The sequence below is a fragment of the Myotis yumanensis genome, unplaced genomic scaffold, assembly GCF_028538775.1.
Source record: "Myotis yumanensis isolate MYYU_CA2020_CCGP unplaced genomic scaffold, mMyoYum1.0.hap1 SCAF_3, whole genome shotgun sequence".
Lineage (NCBI taxonomy): Eukaryota > Metazoa > Chordata > Mammalia > Chiroptera > Vespertilionidae > Myotis > Myotis yumanensis.
The window spans coordinates 137,826,256-137,847,910 of NW_027223754.1; the positions used below are offsets into that span (position 1 = coordinate 137,826,256).

The following is a 21,655-nucleotide window of genomic DNA, read 5'->3' on the forward strand; positions in this document are numbered from 1 at the left end:
CTTGATTATGTCATTTGTGGAGGTGGTTATATTTCAGCATGGTCTGAAGCCATTCACTGGATATGCTGGCTCTGGTGCCTCACAGAAGGTGTAAGCAAGGATCAGCTGTAACCGATGCCCTGCTTAGGGCTACCAAGCATGAGCTACAAAGTGATCTGCAGATGGATGCTACTTGTGCTGGGCTTGGAGGTGATGGGAGAGGCCAAGCTACAAACGAATGTTGGCTGCCACTACTGCCAGGCATGGGGCTATTTAGCAAGAGATATGAGGCACACTGAGGCCAGATGCTGCTTGTTTGGGGTTTGTAAACCTTTGAGATATTTTAGGAAAGTCTACAGCATTAACCAAGACTGGCCATTTGTATAGAAAAGCCACTGGAAACAGCTCCAGTGGGCCTGTAAGTTGTGTAGAGCAGGGTCTCAGGGAATCCCCAGGTGGGGTGAATAGTGTGAGCCAGGTTGATGGAGACTCAGATCAGATATAGAACTTGTCTCTTGGCCCTGGGGCGGGGAAGGGGGAGTTAGGAACAATGGTCTCTGGGAGAAAGCTTCCCCCACAAGCCCTCATTTTAAAGACAGTCAACTCAGTTCCTCCCCTTATGTCCCTGATGCCCCAGTGCTGGAGGTCAGAGGAATGAGTCTAAGTAAGTCCATGTGGGCCCTTTAAGAGGAACACCTAGGACTCCAGGAGCCTTCCATCTCACTCAGCCACAATCCCCGCTGGTTTTCACAGCCAGAAGTTTGGAGTACTTCTCAGCACTGCAACCCTGAGATGGGGATCCTGGTGTGGGGCTGGAAGCCCTTGCTCCTCAGAGAGGACCTATGAAGCCAGGATATTCCTCTGGGTTTTTTAACCATCCCACATGGATGTGAGACCAAACCATTCTGGGTCTCTGCCCCTCCTATCAATCTCAACATGGTTTCTTCTTTATATCCATATATCCCCTGAAAGGGAACCTGTGGCATATCACCCAGCTTTAACTCCTAGAATTGTTATTTTGGCCAGTGCTGCAACAGAAGCATTATCCTCCAGTGTCGTCATTCCTTTATTTACTTTTGTACTATGTATGTGCAGGCCTAGCTCCATTGAAATTCCAAGCTCATTTAAAGTCAAGTATCAGCTTTTACTTAAAGTTGAATGCCTCCCATGAAAACTTTGTACTTTTAAAGCAGTACATAGAAGCATTGCTTTGGAGAAGAATTTTACATTAAAGCAGCGGTTCTCAACCTATGGGTCGCGACCCCTTTGGCAGTCCAACAACCCTTTCACAGGGGTCGCCTAAGACCATCCTGCATATCAGATATTTACATTACAATTCATAAACAGTAGCAACATTACAGTTATGAAGTAGCAATGAAAATAATTTTATGGTTGGATCACAACATGAGGAACTGTATTTAAAAGGCCAGAAGGTTGAGGACCACTGCATTAAAGGAATGCTACTATAATATCTAAAACCATTAATGTAAAACAAAGGACAAAAAGAAGGAGTAAAATAAAGACCTCAATAAACATCAAATTTTATGACAGCAGCACTGTTCTTTACCTGAAACTTTTCGAAGCCTCCTTGTGGGAATTTCCAAGACAAATATATTGTGTTTTCTTCCTGCCCAAAAATTAGCAGGTCTGATGGTGGGTCTGGACCTAGGGCAATGGAATAAGACACAGCAATGATATATTTTTAAAGGTTCTGCCATTATCTTATCTACACTGGACTGATGACCTTGGACTATCACACTATGAAAGAGAGGACAGGATACCTAGGTTTTTCTAGTCAGTTTTAGCACCATCTGATCTCATGCAAGCTGTTTACCCTGAGTCCCAGTCTCCTCATCTTTATAGTGGAAGGAAAAAAAAAATAATTTTCTAGAAAGCCTTTTTCCACAATAAAATTATATAAACTATGGATTTTCAAAAATATTTTTTCTCAGAGCAGAATTCAGTGTGCAGTTATTACAATTGGAATTTTTAACTTAAAATTTTATGGCACTGCATAAAGTAAGAGATGCACCTTTTCCCCTTCTTTAAGTTCACAAATTCCTTTTTCCTTTAAACATTTTATCTGAGAAGGTTCTAGAAATTTATTTTTCTAATCAGTAACATGTCTCTACTTATAAATCATATTTCAAATTGAAATGTTGCATTGCTTTCCTTAATTGGAAGAAATGTGATATTAACATTTCATTGGAATCAAGTAATTTCATCTCTAAATTCAAATTTTGCATGAGATTTTGTCCCTACTTACATACTAATTTAATTTATTAGAATTCAGCTCAAAATTAAACCTGTATTGCTGATTCACAATTCTTTTTATTTTGTTTTTTAGAGTGCATATTGCCTTCCTACTGGAATCAATTTATCACCCCACATTACCATTATATTTTAGCTCCGTGTTGTAAATTTTTTAATATCCCATCTACTTCTAAATGGAGTTGAGGTGGCTTTCAAAGACAGGGCGGTACAAAAACTATATATCGCTAAAGACACAAGTGAAACTGTCAGGGAGAACAAAGCCGGAACAACAACCTCTAAAAGCATATTATTAAACAGGGTAGAAATGAGGAACTTGAGGTCCAAATAGGATAATGATTTCTACAAAGTCACAGAGCCAAGAATGGGTAGAGTCAGGCCTTCCAATAACACGGTGACTCTTCTACTGAAACACAGTGGTTATAAGGACAGAATTTAATGGGAAATGTGGGTTCAAATCCCTGTCATCATGTATAAGCTACTGAAATTCTCTAATCCCCACTTTCCTCATTTGAAAAAAAAGTACCTCATTATGATTGATAGAATAAAGGTTGTCATTGAAAATTAAGTGATATAAATCATAAAAATTCTTTGCAAGGTGCTTGACAACGAACAATCATTCAATGGGATGAAAACAACAATGATGACAATGGTGATGATGATGTCGACAACTATAATGACACACGCAACTCTAAGAAGGTTTCACTGATATAAAATAATGAGTTACCATTTTAAAAAGTTAAGCCATTTCTCATTTATTTCTGGTGTGTGCGTGTGTTTTTAGGATGATTTTTTTGAGAGGCAGCGGTATCATATCAGTTAGCTTAGACCTGGGTTAAATCTCACCTTAAATAATGAATTATGAATGCCTCTGAGCCTTAACCTACATTTTAGATAATCTTGGGAGAGTCAATGTGGTAACTTAAGCACATAGTACCATGTTGATATATAAGTGCTCGAATTTTTTAGTTTCTTTCCCTGGAATTGATTTGACTGCTGCTGCATTTGCCAGAGCTTTCCCTTCCTCCACATGGAAAATTCTGAAATTAAGCCTCCTCTCATTCTCCTAGGGCACTGGTACTTCCGTGCACATTCAGGCAACTATGACCTACAGATGACAGAGTTCTTTGGAACATGTCTGAATATACTCATTGATGTAAGTGATGCTAATAAGGTCAGAAGAGGCGAATTGAACCCAAATAATGCAATTGAAAACACAGTGCCATCTATTTTTATCATAGTCCAAGGTTTTTGTTTGGCTTTCATAAAATGTTATAGATACAGTCAAAATGTTAGAAAAATATCAAGTATTTCATAATTATAGTGGCCGGGATTTAGGGCACTTTGAACTTTCACTAAGAACTTTGAATTTCATTTTAGTAACAAGATTTTATACCAAGGCAGGGATGATTATTCTCATTTTCTAAGTGTGGACATAGTAGTTTTGCCCAAGGTCACATAACTAATAAGTGATAGAGGCAGGAATATAACTCAGGCTTTCTCCATATTTCATGCAGTGCTCCTTCTCAAGCATGTCACAAACTAGTTCCAAATTCATTCATTTTAAGTTAGATATTGGCTTTAAACAAAACTATTCCCCTTATTTCTACCCATGAAAAGTTAATCAAATATAAAGTGAACTCACAAGTGCTAACCATGAGGACAATAGGATGGCTTCTCTTTAATCCCTTGGTAGTTATAACGCTAACTGAAAAGTCAGTCCCTGGAGAAAGGTTATCAAATGTGAATGTTCTACACAGTAAAAAAAAAAAAAAAGTCACATATTAAGACATTTAGCTCAGAAACATTGGGAAAATGCTATTATCTCACACTACCTGAAGAAATAATGTTATATATGTTTGGTTTTTATTGCCTTTCATGGAAACAATGTGCCATGCTTAAGCAAAAATGGTTAATTAGAAACCACATCTTCTCACATGGAGAAATTTCATATAAATCAGAGTGTATATTATACATACAAGCAAGACAATATCCTGAAATAACTCATCATTATCTATTTGCAGAGATAAATTTGGCTCTACACATCAGTTATTCTAATTACATTATAATCCAAAAAGTTTTCTTGCAAAGTTTTCTAATATCAATTTATATTGAACCATTTAGTTTATGAAACATATATATTTAATGTCAATTTTGTGTTCCATGTAACTTGACATAATTTCTTTCAATGTTATCATACCTTTTTGTGGAAGGCAGGATTTCTTCTTTTGTTAACCTTTCACTGGATATTGAAATAATGTACCCATCCAGAAGACTTCTGGGTGAAGGCCAGCTAACAGTTACTGCACTTGAGTTTCTGCTATGGTTCATAAATTCAACTGCACTTGGGGCTGTATCATTTAAAGCACACACATAAGATAACATTTTCTAACATACTAAGCACCTGCTTTAAAACAGCCCTGAAACACTCCCAGGATTTCTTTGATATTCCTCAAACTCTGAGGGTATCCAAGACATTTCTTTTATTCTTCTTAGTAGATATGAACAGTTAAAATTCAAAAGAGGAAAAAAGCCAGCAAGAATCATTTTAAACTTTAAAATAAAGCCGATGTGCATCCCAATAGCATTGTACTTAATATTTCCCTTGCCTCTAAAATGTAGCAAGAGATTATATCTTGGTCTTGTACAACCAGAAATATTTAATGATTTTTAGGACTCATTCTAATTAAATACCAAATAGTGACAAGATTAACCATCAAGAAAGCTAATTGCAATCTAAATATGAAATGCTTCTCTTCTTTCCTGAGAAAAAAAAAGTTAAATTAAATAATATATATTTTCTTTCCTCTATAAAATTCTTCCATGTATAAGAACAAAATGTCAAGATATTCTTCTCCATTCCATTCCTTGTTATTACAGTAAAAGAATACTAGACATGACCAGTTTCTAAATATATAAATATTTATATATAGCATCAGTGTCAAGAATAACTAAAATAGTTATTTCAGCAGACTAGTTGACAATTTTACTTCACCTAGTTGTGAAAATATACATTTTACCTATATCCTTCCCAATCATCCTTTATTTCATATGACAACCATGGAATAAGTTACCATCTGCCACTGGGAGTAAGTTGCTAACATGGAAAATGGTACTTCATTGTCTACCTAACTGAACAATGGAGAAATTAAATCCGAAATGGAAAATTTGACCAGACCCAGACAATTAGCCACCCTATTATCTAACAATACATACACAAAAAAAGGTTGTGCTAATCCATATAAGAAGAAATAGAAAAAGAGACAAGAGAAAACACTGCCAGGCCATAAAGAAAATCTAGGAAAAATGTACTATTTACTAAATCTTCTTTAAAAGCAAGCAAACAAACAAAAAACCCACAAATAAATATTTGAACATTGAATAAGACCGAAAGTGTTTACGCGGCTGTACCTGTCTGTATTTCTTTTACGTTAGGAGTGCTGTCTTTAAAACCTTCTTTCTCTGTTCGAATTGAAAAAGTGTACACTGTAGCAGGCTCCAGGTTAGAGAATGTTGCTGCTTCTTGCACTACCTTCTGAACCTAGCAACCCAAAACAATACATTTGCAAGTTTTCATGTAAGAAGGGCTCTATAATCTAAATAAGCAAAAAAGCTCGGGGGTTATTTAATTTCACTACTATCTAATATAAGAATGCAGTAATATTGAATTCAGCATGAAAGATTCAAGTTTAATTCCTCCAAGAGCCTTTTATAACGTACCATGAAAATGTCAGCACAGTTTATGCATGTGATTTCATAATGCTGAAAATTCCCATCAGCTCGATTCCAGAGAATTTCTATGGAAGAGTCTGTAACTTTGCCCTCATGGATAATTGATGGTGCCTCCAAACCTACCAAATACACAAAACACACTTAAATTCTTCTTGGATGTTTTCTAACTGGGTTTTTCTTTTAATTTATCCCTTTAAGGGGGGCAGGGGGATAGGGAAGCACAATGTGAAAAAAGAAGAGTAAAGTTTATTAATCAACTATCTCTATATACTAACTAAAATAGTTGTTTACACAATGACAGTTTATAAAATATGATAATCAGTCCCAATACTCAGAGTCATTGAAATACCATTACAGGCAGCTAATTTTGATGCTGCAGCAAAACTACATTCAAAAGAGAAAGAAGAGATTAAAGCTTTCTAAAACTATTAGCATAAGCTGAAAAGACAACAGAGAGAAAAATATGAAGTCTAGACAAAGTAAAATAATCATCTTTGTATCAAATATTGGCTGAAGCTAGAAACAAATCTTTATCCGCAGAGTTTTTAATGGTTATTTTTGCAAAAAAAAAACTGACAGTTTTAGACTATCTTATATATTGATATATTTTACTGCTTGATATCACAATATTGACATTTTTAGATAATCAAGCACTAATTATTTTTAAAGACAAGAATTGTCAAAGAGAATGCTACCCATGAGTTTTCTAATATAAGGAAGAGAGGCAGAGAATACACATATGAAAAGTATATAAAAATTACAAGCAAAAATAAAATATGTACTGAGCTTATTATAAACATGTTAAAATACTATTGAAATAATGTGACTTGTGACATCAGTTTGGGAGTATTTTATGGAAAATTTAAGTTTAAACAGTCATGGAAGGATTATAATTTGGGAGAAAGAAGACACTTGATACTATAATGATATATGCGAAAAAATTTGTAAACAGAAAGAGCAAATCCTAAAGCACCTGGACATGGTATAGTCAAAATTGTAATGTTTTTAAAAGTCCATGTGATATTTGTATACCATTTATTACTCTGTACCATTTATTTCTGCATATACTAGATGAATATCTTAGATAAATTACATATATCCCAAATGTTCAAAATCAAGATTTGTAGAATTTTTGAGTGACTTAAAAAAAGATGAGTCTAAATCAATATGAACCTCATAATGTAAGTATTGGAATGAATAAATGTAAAATGTTTTCATTGTAAATATCCAGAGGTAGGGAAAATACGCACTGCTTCATTCCAGATGAATGGCAGCACAGGGAGAGCAAACACACTTGACATTACACCCTGAGAGACACTTTCAAAAAATGTAACCTAGGCCTCACAATCTGCCTAAAATTACTCACATTCCTCACTTTTGGATTCAGCCATTGAAAGTTCTGATTACAAGCACATTTTTGATAATGGGTAGATTCAAAATTTTATGACCTCAATTTTATGCAAGGTTAACTCTAGGCAATAAAAGATCGGGATCAGTAATGAGGTGTTTGCAATTATTTTCAAAGATCTTTAAAAACTATTGCATCACCGTGAGCATAGCCTACTAATTTGAAATGGTACACAAACCAAAATCAAGATAAAGCTTATGCAAGTCCTAAAATACTTACATGTTTTTACTGCAGGCACATAATATACATCACTTAATTTAGTCCCACTGATGATGGAAACAAAGAAATTATATTCTGTGCCTGGGGTTAAGTTGTCAACGGTTATTTTATTGTCATGTTTTAAAGGCCTGGTTACATTTGGCCCTCCTTCAGTTACAATCTGTATGCCGTCAAACACTCCAATATCAGGTGTTTGAACAAATAAGATTACAGAGGAACTATAACTTTCATAAGGAATAACAATTTGTACTGGTTTGGGCTCTGAAAGGTAAAAAGAGAGATTTATAATTAGTAGGTTTCTTCAAATTTTCAAGTATATTTCTCTGTATTTTGTCTGGCATGTCCTAGAATATGTAAAAATATCAAATGTCTATGCATTAGACTTATGTTTCTATGTCAGCATTAGACAGAGAAACAAGGTGGATCTTTTGATAGACTCTATGCACAAGTATACTGGAAGTACATAATTAACTTTCACCTTTTGATTTGCAGTAATAGTATCAAAAACATAATTAGAGATCTTGCAAGTGGTTATCTTTCTTATTTATTTATTAAGTAATACTTCTGAGAACCTATATACTACAATGAGTGCTCAAATAAAATAAATAAGGCCAGGTTTCTGCATTCAAAGAGTTCCCAATCTCAGAAGTAGATGCACATATCACTAACTAGAAACCCAAGTGGTCAAAGTGTTACTGACGTTGGGTAGAAATAGAGAGGAAACCTCAGGGAAATTCCCAGACAGATTTTATTAAGCTTATGCTTGAGCACAAGGAAGGCAGCACAGAGGAAAGTCCTGTGAACTGGCTGGGGGCTGGCTCTGCTTGGCTGCTTTCATAAGCTGGAAAGAAGGCAGGCTTGTGTGGGGAAAAAAAAATGGCTTTTTAGACAAAAGCAGGCTTGCGGAATTTTCCATTTCAGCGTCAGGCGACTTCCCTTTGCAGCTGCGTTGCCTCCTATGTTCTCACCATGCTGTGAGGGCAAGGTGATGGGCTACTCATCATCACCACCCCAGTTAGAAAGGAGATGAAGTCAGCTACCCCTGTTTTTGAGTAGGGAGTGGAGCGGTGGTAACTTTCTTGACTCCAGTTTATGTGGCATTCCTTCTGGCCATCTGGTCTTAGCTTGGCTTCCTGACCACCCGTATTCTCTCTCCCGGGGCCCAAGTCCCTATCCTGTGTCAAGAGCTGAGCTGATGACATGAACAAAAAGCTGTTGAGAGGAGAGGAAGAAATATCAATCGTAGCAGAGATAATTGGGGAAGGCTTTCCAGAATCAGTGAGGTTTTATCTGAGCTTTAAAGGACAGTACAAGTTTACCAGAAAGAGTGTGTGTGAAGGGGCAGAAGTAGAAAGAATGAAATCCCAGGCGAAGAGAATACATGAGCCCGGTGTGGAAACCCAAAAGGCATCATCATGTGTAGGGAGTGTCCAGTTCTTTCTGCTCTTTATTAGCAGAGCATCTTGGCAAGTTATTAGTCCCTCTATGGTCTGGTTTCCTCATCCCTAAAACAGGAAGGAGACTGGTACCTACTTTGCAGGGTCATTGTGATGATTAAGTGAGAGGCTGTATTTATAGATAAAGTGCTTAGAGCTGTGCAGACACACACTTAAGCTGGTGAAAGCATGCGGTGTGTGAGAGGAGAGGGGACAAGGCATGGGAGGGCCACTTCTGTGGCCGGACACTGTCTGTGAGAGGCTTTGCATACCAGGCCACAGATGTCCGTCAGTATCCTGCAGGCACGGGGATTTGAGCAGACATTTCATTTCATTTTTAGGAACACAGTTCTGGCACCTGCCTGGAGGACATTTTACACTCTCCCTGACCTCTATTAAATAGCTTTCTTTCACCTCAGCCTCCCACTGTGCTATTTAGAGCAGATTTGAAATTTCACACAAATTCTATTCACATTATTTTTCCTCAAGTCAATTTTAATCTCAGTTCTATCAGTGGATTATTGGGATAACATCCGGTATATCCCCAGATGTGTCCCAAGTAGGTATCTTCTGAAATATCTATTCTGAAAAAAAGTCCTTTTGTCCTCCACAGAATTAGATGGCCTTTTCAGTTCTATTGGTGACATCTGGTTTCAGGCAATGGAAATTATTCTAAGTCACTGTTAAATATTCAATAATGAGATTCTGCTACTTCACATAGAACCAGTAATGTGTAAAAGTATTTAGGCACATACCTATAATTAGCATTCCAGAGCATTGAAATCTGTGCAATATCCATCAACTTATTCAGCTGGAACATATAAATTTCTTGCCTCTTCTATTCTTGGGGTTATGAGAAAATATTCAATACACTAAACATAAAAAAAATTTCCATATGGTATACTACTGGGTTTCAAGGCGCTTTTATACATGGTTTTTCTTTTCCAGCTATATTATCTTAACTTTTCCCTTTTGGTGCATAACTAATTTTTTTTTGTAGATTTCCTCTTTACATTCCTTCCAGTTCTCTTCAGTTGCAAAGCTCCTACAGTAAATATGGCTAGGATGACATCCCACAAGTATCCAATCCATCTGAATCCATGGGCCATGATCTGTGAAAGCTTCTAAATGTGCCTTGAGCAGGAATTAATAATCTGGGATTAGAAATGAGTGACCAGTGTCGTCATGGAAACAATTCATTTCCATTTTCCTGAGTGCCAAAGACATTTTCTAAGGAGAGACAAGGCTTTAAATAGGCATTGTCTAGTTTAAGTTCTAAAGATATATTGAGCCTGGCCAGTGTGGCTCAGTGGTTGAGCATTGACCCATGAACCAGGATTCCTAATCAGGGCATGTGCCTGAGTTATGGGCTCAATTCCCAGTAGGGGGTCTACAGGGGGCAACCAATCAATGAGTATCTCTCATCATTGATGTTTCTATTCCTGTCTTCCTCTCCCGTCCTCTCCCTGAAATCAATTTAAACAAACAAACAACAAATAAATAAAATAATAAAATAAAGGTATATAGCAGGGGTGGGCAACCCCTGGCACGAGTGCCAAACATGGCACGCCAGTAACTTTTGCTGGCACGAAAAACCCTCTCTTATAGTCTTCCATTTACAATTTTTTTCTTAACATCGACTTTTTTATTTTTCAGATAAATTCAGTGTAGGTGCATCTTAGATAAATAAATAATTTTACATAACATGTATACATTAAAAAATAAATGTATTTTTCATCATCATATACTGTGTTTTTGTCGCTTGAATGAATTTTATTATTTCTTCAAGGTTCTTCACATACGTACACAGTAAGAGATATCAAGTAGGCGTAACATGTTCTCAAAAAATTAGGGTTGGCACGCAGAAGAAATTTGAGTCAGAGATTTTGCTGGTTTTGGCACACACTCACAAAAAGTTTGCCCACCCCTGGTATATAGAGTCAGTGACATTCCCTCCAGTCAGAAAATATGGGATTTTCCATCAGTTTCAGTTGCCCAGGGAAATGGAGCCAATGGCCTTACTAAGTGACACATTACACCTGAGGGCTCACCAAGGCTGGAAATGTGTAGAACAGGGCAAAGTTCTTCCTTCTCTTCAAAATTCTATCCTGAACATCTGCAAGCTCAAGCTGGATAAGATTTCACTTTTAAAAAAAGATATGTATTGACATAATCTGGGCATTTGTGATGGGTCTCCACCACTATTACTGTGACCTCAAATCCTTACCCATTTTACTTCAAAAGCTCTTTCAGAAGAAGGGGTAGCACTGGGGGCTGTGTGAGGTTTTTTTTAATATGAGAGAAAATTAACCAGACCAAATCAAAGGCTATTATTACAGACAAGGTAGAATTGGGTCTCAGGGACACCCAACTATCTTAAAATTTATTTTTCTATACCAAGAGGTAAAAAGAAAACACAAACACCAGCTCTCCTATAGCTCTCGTTGCCTCAAGAAAACTGGGTATAGTGCATTCTTCCAACAAGGAGGGACTGCATGGAAAGCTAGAACAGCTTTCTTCCCACTAAGGACGGCCACAGCTCCTCAATGCCACACTCCACTCCTACTGAAAAATACAACCCACCAAAACAAATACTCCCCTAGTGCGTGCTTCATGTCTGAGCCCTTAAATTATATTAACTTCATAAATTAGAGACGATTCTTATCTTTCTCATTTTAGAGAGAAGGAAACTGAGGATCAAAAAGTTTGAATGACTTCCCCAAGGATGTAAACTGGTAATTGTGGAGCTGGATTTCTAACCCAGGCAATCCAGTTCTAAGTCTGTGCTGGTAAGACTGCCTTTTCCCAAAGGGCATATTTATGTTTCAAGGTCCATAATAATAAATGGAAATCAAGCTTTGCTCGTTTTTTTCAGAATAAGAGAGAGAGAAAGAGAGAAAGAGAGAGAGAGAGAGAGAAAATAGCCCTCTATGCTTGATTGCCTCAAAGTGTATAGAACAGAGTAAAACAAGACATAGTAAATAATAGTTATCAACTAATACTAGTTGAATAAATGCATGGAAAGCATTAATTCTACCTATGCACCTTGGAATAGGTTAATATTTATTTTATCTTCTTGAGATAAGTACAAATGATGAATGATAAATAATCTGATGATTATGAAGCTTAAGAACTGAATAGATAGGCCAATAGGATTATAAGAAATAGAACACTCGAAAGAACTAGAGATAATTCACCAGAAGGAAAGAAACCATAGGATCCCAAGCCTGTTTGGCTCAGTGGATAGAGTGTCAACCTGTGGACTGAAGAGTCCCGGGTTCGATTCCTGTCAAGGGCACAATCCTGGGTTGTGGGCTCGATCCCCAGTTAGGAGTGTGCAGGAGGCAGCTGACCAATGATTCTCATCATTGATGTTTCTATCTCTCCCTCTTCCTTCCTCTCTAAAATCAATAAAAATATATTTTAAAAAAAAAGAAACCATAGGAACCAGGAGTACATAACAGCTGTTCCCAAACATTTGATGATCTTTCATGTGAATCTGGGAGTAGATTTGCTCTGTGATGCCCTGGAGAACAGATGTGACCCCACAATACAGGACAATTATAGTCATGAATTACAAAATGATCAGGCACTACACTGGGAATTGTATATCAGATTGGCAAGAAGATCTCTGCCCTACCTTCAAACACAAACATTCTATTATTCTTCCTAAAATTTATAGATGTTAATCTATGTTTCAGCTTCCACGTCGGATAGCAGTTTTACAAATAATGCTCAAATTAAACAAAATCAAGAACTGTGCTTATGCCTGAAGCTACAGAGCTAAAAACTTTACGAATTAGATCACTATCTAGAAAATGTGGCAAAAATTTTATATTTTAGATGGAAGGCTGGTTAAACTATGCTAATTTCCATAGAATCAAAAAAGAATATGACTTTAGAGCTGGAAGCCAATTTTAAAATGTATTCAATGACCTAATTGTTTTTTAGAATGAAAACTTAAGCACTGAGACAATATGGAAACACTCTATCCTCATACTTCTAATAATGGTAGATCTAAGACTAGAGTTCATGTCCCATCTATGCAGTTTAATTTTAGTACTTCCATTCAGCCAATAAATCCTAGGCATGAAATAACTGCTTTCAACCATATCTCTTTCTTAGTATTCGTTATCATAACTTTCTTATGCTAATTAACTTTAGGTAGATTTTCTCAGAAATTAAAGAAAAAGTCATACATGAATTTAGTCTTAGTCTTTGGAAGATAAAACAGGGAGATTCAATGTTGGTTGAGTGTAGACACTGCTGGTACATAATTTTTTGAACCAATTCACTTTTCTACCAGGCTGCCCTTACTGATAGCCAAAAGGCCCGTGAGGTCCCATGATCTTCCCTACCTCAGAGTCACCACTATCCACCCAAATTACTCATGTATCTCTCTTCCTTTATTCACCACAAGCACTCCAGCATCAAAGCCTGGGCCACCTACTTCCATAATATGAAATCTACCTGTCCTTCCCCAACTTGTCCACAGTAATCTTTTGTCTACACTCTCCAACCTCTTACACAGTTTCCTTGCCTTTTACATATCATTCTTTGCACACAGCCACAGGTAAATGTTTGTAACATAGGTCACACTGTCACTCTCCTGCATAAAACTCTCAATGGCTTCCCATCACCTCAGAAGTAACTCAAAAGCAGATGCTATGTGATCTGACCTCTGAATACCTCTCCAATGTCATTTCTCAACACCTTTCTCCCTATCCATTAGACACCACACATTGTGGCCTTGTTGTTTTTAGATGTACCAAAGTTCTTCCTGTTTCACATCCTTTGTGCTAGCTGTGTGTACCTCAAGTGCCCTTCCTCCATCTAATTCCACTCTGGCTCCTCCTTTCCATATCCATTCAAATGTAACTCCTTCTATTACAGCCTGTTTACAATAGAACCCTCCATCCCTCTTCAATTACTCTCCATTACATCACTTTGCATTGTCCTCTCCTAATGTTTATCATAATATAAATATGTATAAATATTATTTAATCATATATTTTCTTTTTACTTTTTAACTGTCTTTCCTTACTAGATTTTTTCAATGATTACTAATTTAGTAAACTTATTTAAGAAAGGACATAAAAATTATTGTTGGCTTAATCCTAAACCTTTTATATACTGTCAATATTTCCTTCCAGTGTGCTACTGTATATCTGTTGATAATAATTGTAAACACTTACATAGCTATGTGTCAGGCACTGTTCTAAGCCCTTACATTTACTACATCAGCTATTCTCAGAAAATCCCATTATTTTCTCTTGTTTTATAAGTATCAAAATTGAGGCATTTACAGGTTGAGTAAATGCCTCAAATTCTATACTTGCCCAGGGTTATTCAAAGAGTTGAACCCAGATTCAAGCCTAGATAGTATGGCATTAGGACCAGGTTCCTAATCATAAACAATCGTAAACAATGCTACCTTATACAAGCAGGGAGCATTGTCAGAATAAAAGGAATAAAAATGACTCCAGCCGTGACTGGTTTGGCTTAGTGGATAGAGTGTCGGCCTGCAGACTCAAGGGTCCCAGGTTCAATTCCAGTCAAGGGCATGTACCTTGGTTGTGGGCACATACCCAATGGGGAGTGTGCAGGAGGCAGCTGATCGATGTTTCTAGCTCTCTATCCCTATCCCTTCCTCTCTGTAAAAAATCAATAAAATATATTTAAAAAATGACTCTAGTTCCTGAGGCTACCATTAGACAAAGCACACTAACAATCTACTTAAAACCTGCTACCAGAGGGGTCTATAGAGAATATTTTATAGTACCCCAAGATCAGCAATTATCTGTTAAGGATTTAATGATCATCATGATTTGATGAACAAGAATAGATCCAGAGACAAATAGCAGGGGAAGGGGGCAGGGGGTGGGTGGGTTAGAGAGCAACCAAAGGACTTGTATGCATGCATACTAGCATAACCAATGGACACAGACACTGGGGCGGTGGGGGCTTGCCTGGGGTGGAAATGGCTGGAGTGGGGGGGAGGGGTCAAGTGGGGAAAAAAGAGACATGTAAAATTTTAGACATTGAATAAATAAAAATAAAATAAATATTTAAAAAGTTTAAAGAATAAAACAAAGCAATAATCAAGGTCTTCTATAGATCAGGCTTTGTGTGTATGTATCAGGCTTTACTTTAAGTAAACTAGCATACCTTAAATAAAGCTACCTGCCTCTATGTGCAATAAAACAAAGAATAAATGCGAAGTATTTGGTTCTCACTTAGAGTTTGTTGAATAGTTACCAGCTCACTCAAATTCCCATTCATCACTGTTGCCATTCCAATGTCATAAGTCATTCCAGGGATTAAATTATCAATCTTGAATCTATTAGCATCCTTTACAAAAAAAGTCATGACTTCTCTTTTATCTGGTATGGATTTGATTTGAATGTAGACCTCATGGCCATCTTGTGGGGATTCCCACTGAAGAATTATACTGTCCTCCCCCACGTCCTCAGGTTTAGCATAAACTTTCTGTGGTGGATTTACACCTTAGAGAAACAGAGAAATAGATACACATGTCTTAGTTTACTGTTAGCAGCACTCAGTTCAATATTAATTAGTATTTAAAGTAATTTAAACAAATCCTATGTCACCATATCTTGAAAAATAACTGACTTTTGGAGAAAAATGTATTTCACTATTACTATGTAAGATTTACTAATTATGATTAAGCTCAAACATTACACATCAAGGGAAAGTAGACAGCACTTTTCAAATTCTTCAGATTTTTAAGAGTTTTATTAAAATTATTCAGTCTTTTATCAAATATACATAGGCACCTACTAAGTACCAGGCATTCTCCTAGCACGTAGAGCACATCAATAAAAAATAATCAAGGTCACTGCCTTATAGAGTTCATATTCTAATGATTGAAAATGGTCAATAACCATATATATATATATATATATATATATATATATATATATACACTAGAGGCTTGGTGCATGAAATCCAGGACCCCTCGGGGGATGTCCGACTGCCAGGGATCAGGCCTAAACTAGCAGTTGGACATCCCTCTCACAATCTGGGACCACTGGCTCCTAACCGCTTGCCTGCCTGCCTACCTGCCTTCTCGATCACCCCTAACCACTTGCCAGCCTGCCTGATGGCCCCTAACCACTCACCTGCCTGCCTGCCTGATCACCCCTAACCACTCTGCCTGCCTGCCCAAATGCCCCTAACCACTCGCCTGCCTGCCTGCTCAGTGCACATCATAGCGACTGGTAATTCCAGTCATACTATTGTAACAGTCACTTAGCCTTTTATTATATAGGATATATATATATATATATATATATATATATATATATATATAATGTATACATTATATGATACTTTAGATATGATAAGTGCTAAATAAAAAAGAAAAGTAAACCGTGGTTAGGGAGATCATGAGTGTGGTGATTATGGAAAGAAACTGAGATATTACATAGGGAATTCAGGGCAGGTATCTTTGAAAAGATGAGTTTTTTTAGCAAAACACTTGAAGGAGGCAAAGGAGTTACACACAGATTTCTGGAAGAAGCGAATTCCAGGCAGAAAAAAAACAGCTAATGTAAAATCCCTATGATAGGAGATTACCAGGCATCTTCCAACACAGAAAGAATGCCAGAGTGAATGAAGGGTAGAGTGAAAGGATGAGGCCAGGGGTTCACAGGGAGCCAGGCTCTGCAAGGCTTCACAGGATTTCACTTTGAATAAAACAGGTAGCAACTACAGGGTTAAATGCAGAGGCATAACCTTTCCTACATTTTTAAGAATCACTTGGCTGTTTTTATCAATAATAGACTATGGAGAGAGCCAATGGTAGACACAGGGGAGCAAGGCCAGTCATCTATGTGAGAGATTGGTGGCCTGGTTGACCATAGCCCTAAGTGGGGACAAGTGGTGGGATTCTGGGTTTCTTTAAAGAGAGAACCAGCCCTGGCTAGTTTGGCTCAGTGGATGGAGTGTCAGCCTGAGGACTGAAGGGTCCCAGGTTTGATTCCAGTCAAGGACACATGTCTGGGTTTCGGGCTCTATCCCCAGTGTGGGGAGTGCAGGAGGCAGCCGATCAGTGATTCTCTCTCATCATTGATATTTCTATCTCTCTCTACTTCTTTCTTCCTCTCTAAAATCCATAAAAATATACTTTAAAAAAAGAGAGAGAGAACCAGCAGGATTTCCTTATAGATTGGGTGTAGACTGTGAAAGAAATGCAAAACCTGCGTTAAAGGTTTTGACCTAAACAATTGGATGAATGAACCTATGTGGAAAGGGCTATGGGTAAAGCAGATTTGGGTAGGAACATCTGCAGTTCAGCTTTGGACATATTCCATTTTAGATGTCTCTTAGATTGCCAAATGAGATATATTGAGTAGGCAGTTAGATATTTAAGTCTAGAGTTCAGGAGAATGGTCTGAGCAAGAGATATAAATTTAGGCACATTAACATGTAGATGGTTTTTAGAACTTTGGGACCAGTATTTATCATAAAGATAGCTGCAACTTTAAATTATATTAACTTTCTAATTTCTGAAAGGTATGACACATTTAGAAATAAAGAGAAAATTATTGTGTTTATAATTCATTTAGAACATAATCGGAGAATATTTCCTTGATACTCTATTGCAATAACCAAAGAAAATACTTAGACTTATCTTTTTTTTAATTCTTTGTCCTATGCTATAAACTTTACCTGAACTTTTAATAGTTCCCAAGCACAATAATAAATCATTAGTTCATTACGATAAAGATGATTATGGAATTTTAAATTTTTCAGTAGTTTTACTTTAAATAATCTTTAAAGAATTTATTATGATTTTCATAATTATTTTATTTGAAGAAACTATAATTTGATTTTTAATCTGTTCTGAAGTTTAATTCCTTATCAACATAATTAAACACCCTTTTGAATTTTTCAGGAAAGTGTCATTCTCAGCTAGACCCAGTCTTTTCATCCCATACTTTAATTCCACAAAATCATAGTTGGACTGACTTGGTGTTGAAACTGATTGTTTATGTAAAATTATCAGAAAATACCAGCATAATCCAATTACAAAAACTATTCACAGGTCTTGGGGGTGAAACAACTTCAGATCTTTGTTCTTATGTGCTTGCAAACCTTATCTATACTTTTATTAGTATAAGATAAGGTAATTAGATAAGGTAATATATTATCTAATATATTAATTAGATAAGGTAAAATTCTGCTGGTTCTCTCTTTTTTTTATTAGATAAGGTAATATACTAATTAGATCAAACGTCTTCTGGACGACCTTCCAGACAAAGTCATGGTGGCAAGGCTGAGGCAGAGGCGGTTAGGAGCGATCAGGCCGGCAGGGGAGAGCAATTAGGGGGATCAGGCCGGCAGGCAGGTGAGCAGTTAGGAGCCAGCAGTCCCAGATTGCGAGAGGGATGTCCGACTGCCTGATTTGCCCCAATTGGGATCGGGCCTAAACCGGCAGTTGGACATCCCCCTACAGGTCCTGGATTGGAGCGGGTGCAGGCCGGGCTGAGGGACCCCCCATCTTTGTGCACAAATTTCGTGCACTGGGCCTCTAGTAGCTATTATAAACATTTACTCCAGTGGAGGACTGAGATGAAATCTACTGAATGCCACACACAAGCAGAGACAACTACTTGGGAACAACTACTTGGTAAGTCTATGGCAGCCCTATAAGCACAGAATTCTCTGCATTTTCATGGGAGAGGGTCCATTCATTTTTCCATTCTCAAAAGGCTCCTTGCCCCAAAGAAGTTAAATTTTACTGAATAAAAAGATACTCCTTCTTATGTATCAAGGCTCTTCATGTTATGTGTCTAGTTTACTTACATTTTCTAGACTCTATCTACATGACCCTCTGTACTCCAGCCATGCCAATCTACTTTCAATGTTCGGTGTTCAAGTGTTGGTCCCTTCAAAAACCCTTCTCTGTCCAGGCCGCAGTGGCTCAGTGCTTAAGCATTGGTCTATGAACCAGGATGTCACGTGTTTGATTCCCAGTCAGGGCACATGCCTGGGTTGTGGGCTCAATTCCCAGTAGGGGGCGTGCAGGAGGCAGCTGATCAAAAATTCTCTCTCATCATTGATGTTTCTATTTTTCTTTTCCTCTCCCTTCCTCTCTCTGAAATTAATTTAAAATAATTTTTTTAAAGCCTTCTCTGGCTTTCCCAGGTATGGCTAGACAGATGCCTCTTCTTTGGCCCTCTCTGTGTATGTACATCTATTTGGTCCTCTTGCAACATTCTGCTGCCTCCTCACTCCCACCTGGTGCACTCCTTCTGTTCCTTTATGACTCAGAGCACCACTCCTCCACAGGGAGACTTCTGTAACCATCGCTGCTCCCCAAGTCTGGGCTAACTGATCCCTCTCTTCACTTCCACAGTATCTAGAGCATTCCCCTATAATAGCAATTATAACTCAGCATTACCACTTTTTTAAAATTTATTCATCTTGCTCCATTAGTGGAAGGCAGAGACCAGGTCTAATTCACGTTTGCGTCTCTAGTATCAATTGCAGTTCCAGATACTAAAAAATAATTTGTTGAGTAAATAATAAATGAAAATGAAAGAATATGGCCTTAACCTCAGGGGAGTAAAAAAGCACTGGGTTACTAAATTCTGGACATGTACTGCTGTGTCAGCTTACAGTTAATATACATAGCAAATGACCCAAAATTAAGCATGCAGGCCCAGCCGGTGTGGCTCAGTGGTTGAGCACTGACCTATGGACCAGGAGGTCACTGTTGGATTCCCGGTCAGGCACATGCCCGGGTTGCAGTCTCAGTCCCCAGTGTGGGGCGTGCAGGAGGCAGATGATCAATAGATGATCAATGATTCTCTCTCATCATTGATGTTTCTACCTCTCTCTCCCTCTCCGAAATCAATAAATATATATATATGTATATATTTAAAAAACAAGTAAATAAACATGCAGACTCACATGCACCTTTCTCCCCGCCCCCTATTAAATAAATAGGTATGTACCACAGGAGATTTTAATATGACTTCAGAATTAATGTATCTCTGGGAAATCCTCCAAGTCTGCCTGTCAGTTAAAAATGAAACTATCTTCTTCAAGTGTAAGAAACTCAGCTAAGCATTTATCAAATGAAGGATGCTTTGTCTGAGCTCAGAGGAGAAAAACATCTGCTATCTAGTATCCAATTGGAAAAATTCTCTTGATTAGGATTTTCAGCACTGAATACATGTATGTTAAGCATTTGCAATTTCATAAACATTAAATAATATATTTTCTTATTATTATTTTCAAAGACTACCAAGTATTTCCACAAGTATGAGAAGGCTAATTCATCTATGGCTGTGAACATGTAGGTTTTCCACCTCAGCTCTAATATGTTTACATTTTAATGGTGAAATTTCAAAGAACTTTGCATGAAAGCATGTTAAATACACACACGCATGAATTATACACACATTACATGCAAAGGGATAGGTGTTTAGCTCTGCAGTTTCATACAATAATGTTTTATCTTTTAAAAAAGAGTGATGTATACTTGAGGAGGTCAATAGAATGCTTAAATAAGATAAATTATTATGTTCTAGACAAGGATTCAAAAAACTGTCATGTGGAGGTGAGCAGAGATTAGAAATGCATTGGCCAGAAGTCCTGGGATGAAACTGCCCCCTAGCGGTCAAATAATCACACTGAGTAAGAAAATGAATGAAGTAAAACTGATGAAATGTGCAGACCTTCATATTTGTTGGATCTAGTGTTATTAAAGAGAACTGGGTGAACTAATCTTCCTATTTTATGATAATTTATTTTATGGCCACGGCTGTGATAAAGATGTCTTCTAGGAACATCTCTGGTTGAAACAATGCTGATGTTTAAATCTAACTTAATTTAGTTATTTAGAATCTATGCTTAAAATTGTGATCCAACATTCAAACGAATATTCAATTGTAAGTATTTCTACCCATAAAGGATCAACAATTAAATTTCATCAAAACAGTAGTCCAATATATTCAGTTTATATATGATTTATTAAAAGGAAAAATATGCCCACACTTACCTGTAATGGCTGAAATAGGTTGCTCAAAGCAGCTTAAAGTTCCTCGTTCTGCTACACTGAATAGATATATCAAATAATGGTGGAAAGATTTGAGACCTCTAATTGCTGTTGATATGTTGAGTTTTTCAACAAACACCTCTTCTGATTTATTATCTTGAACATCCAAAGTAGTTACAAGATAATGGTGAAAAGACTCAGGATCTGGAGGATCCCAATGTAAAAATATTTCTGTTGGGGTCACATGAGTAACTGTGACATTTTGGACTGACAACGGGCCTAGGAGATAAAAATACATGCTATTAGCTGTATGGGTTGCCAGAATAACCTCTCACTTCTCAATACTTCTATAATACTTTAGTTTAAAGAGAAAGGGAAAACTAGGTTTGAGTCCTGGCTCTTACACTTTCTGGCTCCACTCCCTGAGTAACTTGCCAGCTTTGAACCTCACTTCTCTTGACTATAAAATGGGAATTATAGTAGTAGCTGCCTCGTAAAATTATTGTGAAGATTGAATGAGATAAGGTATGTAAAGCACTTGGCACCGTGTTTGACACACATTATTGTTCAATCGTTATT

General features: G+C 37.2%; 1 protein-coding gene across 1 annotated transcript in view; it reads right to left on the reverse strand.

The window, feature by feature from the left end:
- LOC139006340 (tenascin-like) overlaps positions 1-21,374 on the reverse strand; it is a 39,130-nt gene extending 17,756 nt beyond the window's left edge. The window contains exons 1-7 of the mRNA XM_070408763.1: positions 21,080-21,374; positions 15,282-15,551; positions 7,610-7,870; positions 5,971-6,101; positions 5,652-5,791; positions 3,896-4,002; positions 1,547-1,644 (exon numbers count right to left, since the gene is read on the reverse strand). Coding sequence (XP_070264864.1) covers positions 1,547-1,644; positions 3,896-4,002; positions 5,652-5,791; positions 5,971-6,101; positions 7,610-7,870; positions 15,282-15,551; positions 21,080-21,374 — 1,302 coding nt within the window. The remainder of the gene's footprint in view (positions 1-1,546; positions 1,645-3,895; positions 4,003-5,651; positions 5,792-5,970; positions 6,102-7,609; positions 7,871-15,281; positions 15,552-21,079) is intronic.
- Positions 21,375-21,655: the final 281 nt, after the last annotated feature.